This window comes from Apium graveolens, chromosome 1 (genome assembly GCF_009905375.1).
Source record: "Apium graveolens cultivar Ventura chromosome 1, ASM990537v1, whole genome shotgun sequence".
In the NCBI taxonomy this organism is placed as follows: Eukaryota; Viridiplantae; Streptophyta; class Magnoliopsida; order Apiales; family Apiaceae; genus Apium; species Apium graveolens.
The window spans coordinates 145,235,586-145,241,613 of record NC_133647.1 but is presented as its reverse complement, the minus strand read 5'-3'; the positions used below and the strand labels follow the sequence as shown (position 1 = coordinate 145,241,613).

At 39.6% G+C, this 6,028-nt stretch overlaps 1 protein-coding gene across 1 annotated transcript; it reads right to left on the bottom strand.

The window, feature by feature from the left end:
• Window positions 1-3,639: 3,639 nt before the first annotated feature.
• LOC141707919 (uncharacterized) lies at window positions 3,640-5,367 on the bottom strand. The gene has a single exon (XM_074511367.1). The coding sequence runs from the start codon at window positions 5,365-5,367 to the stop codon at window positions 3,640-3,642; it is 1,728 nt and encodes a 575-aa protein (XP_074367468.1).
• Window positions 5,368-6,028: the final 661 nt, after the last annotated feature.

Genomic DNA, 6,028 nt, shown 5'->3' with positions numbered 1-6,028 from the left:
TCGACGGATGAGCAATATCTACTCGACGGATGAACAATATCTACTCAATGGATAAGCAATATCCACCGGGAGTAGAGAAGTCAGGAAAGTTACTCGAGAATTCAAAAAGTTATCTACAAGTCATTCCTTCACTAGAGAATTCAGAGTTATCGAGAAGTCTATATCCATTCGAGAACTCAGAGACATCTACAAGTCAAGTGAAGTTATGAAGACTAGAGATCTCGATGAGCTGAAGACCTCTACAAGCCAAACTCATTATGGAGTACCAGACATCTCGATAAGCCTTTATACTTATCGAGATATCAAGTGTTCAAATGAATCAAACCGGAGATCTCGAAGTACAGTCTCAAAGTACAGAATTACAGATCAGTTTAATATCCAAGATAAATAATTAACAAACAATCCAACAGCTGGATTGACAAGTCTACAAAATGCAGTTTGAAGAGTGTGCAAGATCAATGGTAAAGATTAACTGACAGAGGAAGATTAAAGTAAACACGGTATGCTAAATATATGCTAAGCCAGAAATGGAAGATTTGATTTTCTATAAATAGAAATGACAAGTGCAGTTTAGAAAAGCTAATAGCATGTTTATTATCCACTGTGTAAACCAGCAGTTAACTGAGTTATAAAGTTAACACTGGTCCTCTAGTTAGAAGTAACAATTTAGATAAAAATTCTTGTAACACTCTCGAGAAGAAGCTGAGCTATTTAACTTAGAAGAGCTTAGAAATTTTGTAGCAAAGTATCTTAATTTTTAATACAAAAATTAAGTGAGTTTTGAAGATCCGTGTTCTTTATTTTATGCAAGTTTAATTTCTGCATAAAAACCTTTCTATACAAGATTTAATTTACTTTGTTCAACTATTATCTTTCAAGAAAAGCCTAAAATCAGAAAAAACACATTCACCCCCTCTGTGTGTGATTTGTTACCTAACATTTGGTTTTATCCCTTTTTAAGTTTTATTATAGCTCTAAATATATATTATTTTATTACTTTTATTCCTATATGACTTATAATTCTATATGTAATATTTTACCCATTTTTTAATTTTTATATACCACATATTTAGCTTTTTATATAAATGGAATCGTATTTACATTGTAAATTCTAGATTCATATCTATATAATTATATTTTAGTACCAAATACAAATGTATACATACATAAATAATATTTTATTCGAAAAAAATATACGATCACAAACTATATAAAAACACAAATCTAGCTAACAATAACAATTCTAATATGCAATTACTTAGTAACATTAATTAATATCTTGTTAAATTATCCGTCAATTTTATTACTCAGTGCTTGAGTAACGTTTTAATGTAAAATGTTAGTTATGTCTTTTTGAATAATAGATATATAATAACGTTGAGTTTGTTGTTTTAATAAGATTTAAGTTACTGAAAATTATATAAAATTTTAAAAGAAAAATTATAATAATTGTATAACTATTTTTTATTATATATTAATTAAAATTATGAATAAATTTTTATAATCATTATTTAATATTAATCTTTTAATCTAACCATGGCACAATTAAGAAGGATAATAACTCTTTTGACGGACATTGTTAAATTGAGTCTCTATAGAATATAATTTTTACATTAAGTGGAGTACATCTATTTGGCCTTTACCAATAATATAACACATGCTTACGTATTTTTCCTTTTCTTAAACATCCTACCAAATTTTAACTGTCGCCCTAGTCAGCACTCTCGTCAGCCACTACCGAAAGGTTTTTTATTTGAAAGCTACCTCCAAGTCAATTGGGAAATGGGATAACACCTTAATGCTTATAATATATGGTTGTTGTCTTTTTCCGTCAAGCTGAGTCACAATAACGATATAAATTATAAAATGAAATAGAAATAATTAAATTATAAAATATTAAAGAACAGAAATAACGATATATAATCTAAGACTGTAACAATTTTAATTCAAAAATTTAGATTTGAATTATCAACTAATTCAAACTGATCCAAATTTATGACGAATTTCAACTAGGTTTTTCAAATTTTGATCCAAATTACATTTTAAATATCATAATAGACAAATATCATATTAAACTCTTTATTCTTAAATTTAATGTTTAAACATGATTAGCTATTTGTATTATATCTAATAAATTAAATAAATCAAATTTTATTTCTTTTAATACACATAAAAAATATTAAATTTCTATACCTAATTAACTAAAAACATATTTATTTCATTATTTAACATATAAAACATCATTAATATTCTTTAATTAATCACAAATAAAGTTTAAATTTAATAAACTAAAATCACATAAATAATAAAATTATTGTTTTATATTAAAATAACTTTGGATCACTAAACAATCACCCATCCAAATTTGAATCACCATTTATTATATCAACGTTGGAACTGAACGAGGAGATTGGACTTTTGGCGAACCTGTTTTTGGGCAAGACATAGCTGGAAGTGAGACCGGAAAATTGGATAGACATCAACATTTGTAAGCACTGAGTTTAAGTTTATGTGTATTCAAGTTAAGTAGATGCTGCAGTGTTACGCACAGATCCTTTCGGTTGTATGAACAGGCTTCGGCTGGATTGAAGATGGTTTCGGCCGTACCTGAAAGTGAAGAGAATGCGAGGGTTTGGACCCCCGATTCACCTCCGGTGTGAGAATCAGAATCTGGATGTAAAATTAGGGTAGTAATACAAGAGAAGTAGAGTGTTGAGAGTGTATATGTTTTATCTTACTTCACAAGGGTTTTTATCCCCAATCATGCCATGAATGTTCTTCCGTTACCAACCATTAAGGAGGGAGTGAAAAAGGGGCGTTATGTCCCTTGCATTGTCCAACGATCCGCGAGTAGCAGGCCTCGGCCTGGGCTTCCATGGGCCTTGACGACGCGGGCCTGAAGGTCCTTCGGCCCAGTAGCACAACCGCTTAATGGGCCTTCGTTCAATGGGCCTTATTGGGCCTATAACCAACATGTCCCTGTCCTTCGGCTGGGCCTTCGGGCCGGCCGACGGACACCGGTCTCGGCCCATATGGGGATGGAGGAATCGTAGGGCGATCGCTTCAGTCCCGCCTCGATCTTCGGTTGTACACGTGGCAATCTTATGGGGACTTGCAGTGCATTGATGACAGCTGGTGGCACGTCGTTTCATGACTCAATCTCAGCCGTTGAATGCCAACCGTTTTGATCTGGGACGTTCATTTCAAGAACCCCCAAACGTCCCTGCTCTAAATTCATTTTAGGCACCTATATAAGCCCATTTGTATGTTTCATTTCCTTTTTATCACTTTAGCTTCTCCACATACAGTGACAAATCGCGGTGAATCTCTCAATCACGGGCAATAGCAACTCCGTCTTTCCAAATTATCCCATTTCAATCCAAGAACATCTTCAAATAAGTAAGTCTCTCTTCTTGTTTTCCAGTTTTGAATTTGCATGCTAGTTTCCCGTGTTTTATAGAGTTTGCATACGGACTTTTGTTCCGGGTTTATGGGGATTTTCTGGGTTTTTGTCTGTGCTGTTGTGTTTTTCTGGGGTTTTTGGGTAGGTAATCATAGGTTTCTGGGTTTTACCAATCCTAAGGAGGCCCCAAGGGTTTAAAGATGGCATGCGAGGTGTTTTATGACCAAGAACGTTCTTCAGGACTTCTTGGTTTTAGAACACCCTTCGGGAGCCGACCCAGGGCTTAAACAGGTGGTCTGGAGCGATGTTTGCGTAAGGCTTTGTAGGCAAGAACATCCTTCGGGTGGGCTTGGCTCAGGAGCAGCCTTCGGAAACAGCCTCCGGGGTTCGGGTTCGTTCGGTCCTTCATATTCTTGATCCTTTTCAAGGTCTTCGAGCATTATGATTCGGGCAGTTTTCTGATCGCCCCTCATTTCTCCTACCCCTTTTTCAGTTGGGAACTTGAGTTTGAGGTGGGGTATGGACTCCACTGCTTCGAAAGTTGATAAGAAGGGCCTGCCAAATATTGCATTGTACGGGCTTTCAATCCGAACCACGTAGAACTTCACCAGCTTCTCGGCGGTATACGGCAACTTGCCCAGTAGGACCGGAAGAGTAATCGTTCCTTCGAACTGAATTGGATGTCCTCTGATTGCATAGAGGGGAGCCTCGTTGTAGGGCTCTAGTTGCTCTCCCGCCAAGTTCATCTTACAATAGGTCTTGTGGAATAGTATATTGGCTGAGTTGCCGGTATCCACCATCACTTTCCATATTTTGTTCTGCCCGATGATAGGATTGATGATCAGAGGGTCCTCGTGCGGGCGAATGACATCCTCATAGTCTTCAGTGCTGAAGGTCATGGGCATGTGGGGCTTTGCCTGCCCGAACTGATACAGATTGTACACCTGCCGGGCGTACCTCTTCTTTGCTGTCTTGCTATCCTTATCCAGGATGCTTCCCCCAGATATAGTTTTTACTTCGCCCCTTATCCTGTCCCTTCGTTCTGGCTCATCGGCCTCTACTTCCTCTTCTGTGTTTTCCTTCGGCCCCAATCTATCTCTCAGATCTCGGACGAACTGATTAAGCTTGCCATCTTTGATCATGCGCTCAATGAGCTTCTTGAGGTGGTAGCATTCATCTGTGTTATGCCCCTTGTCCCTGTGATAGTCACAGTACTTATCGGGGTTTTTCTTGTGGTTCGGGACCTTCATCTTGGCGGGACGAACAAATCCCGGCTTGCCCTTTATCTCATGGAGAATCTTGAAGATCGGCGCATTCAAAGGAGTGAACACGGCCGAATCTCTATCTCGACGTCGTTCGGCCCCTCGATCTGATTCCTTCCTTCCTTCCTTTCTGCTATCCCTTCGGTCAAATCCTGATCTTGACCCCTCATATCTGTCGGCTCGCTTTGATCGGTCGTCCCTTCTTGTGTCTTTATATCCCCCAATAATTTCCATCTTGCGGAGAATATTCTCGCCTCTCACATATATATCATTTAGGGATTTTGGTGGGAAATCGTAAAGAGATGGACGAAGCTTTTTACCTTTATAGGGGTCTAGCCCCGCCGTTAGGAAGCCCATTGCTTTGATTTTGTCCAGATTGGTGACCATTCCCGCTTCTTCCTTGAATCTAGCGAGATAATCCCCCAGATCCTCATTCGCCCTCTGTCGATAATGGACCAAGGCTTCGGTGTCCTTCGCCTTTCGGCACAGGTGCGAGTAGTACTTTAAAATTTTCCTCTTCAACTGCTCGTAAGACCCGATTGACCGAGGCTTCAGGGATTTGTACCATATCGAGGCAGACCCTTTGAGATAAGTCTTGAACATTTTGCACAGCATTATATCGTTGTGGCCCATCCCAACCATCAGGAGTTCATACTTTTCACAATGGTCCTCGAGGTCCCCTTTCCCGTTGAACTCGCTCATCTTGGGGAATTGTCTCTCTTCGCCCGGAGGGTGTGGTACAGTTCAATCTCTTGTGTTACAACAGGTTCTCGATCGGGCCTCCTATCACCGAAGAGGGCCTTCTCTAAGCGATTGAGCCTGAGGCAGGATCCATCGGGCTCGTCATCTGAATCGGAAGAGTAGGGTTGTTTAGCCCTCTTCCTTCGGGGATGCGAATCAGAGTTAAACTCATCTTCTTCGTCATACGCCCTTCGTTCCCTTCTATCCTTATGTGCTCCGCCGGTCTCTTCGGCCCGCATCGCTTCTCTCAAGGCTTGTTCTTGCAGTTCAATTTCTTCCCTCTGCAGTTGCAGGGCTTTGAGTCGGAGGGCATCAACTTGTCTTTTCTTGGCTCGCGCTTCCGCTTCCTTGTCAATCTGATCAACTTTGGACTTACCCTTCTCCGCGGCCTTCTCTGCCCGGATCATTAGGAGTAAGGCCTCTTCTTCAGGGGTTAACGTGATAACCCCGTCCTCGTCGACTATGGAGGATGGTTGTCCCTTGTCGGTGAAACCAGGTGGCGGTGAATGCTCATGAATTTCTGTCATTTTCTCAACTTGTAACTCTCGTTTTCCCACAGACGGCGCCAAATGTTACGCCCAGATCCTTTCGGTTGTATGAACAGGCTTCGGCTGGATTGAAG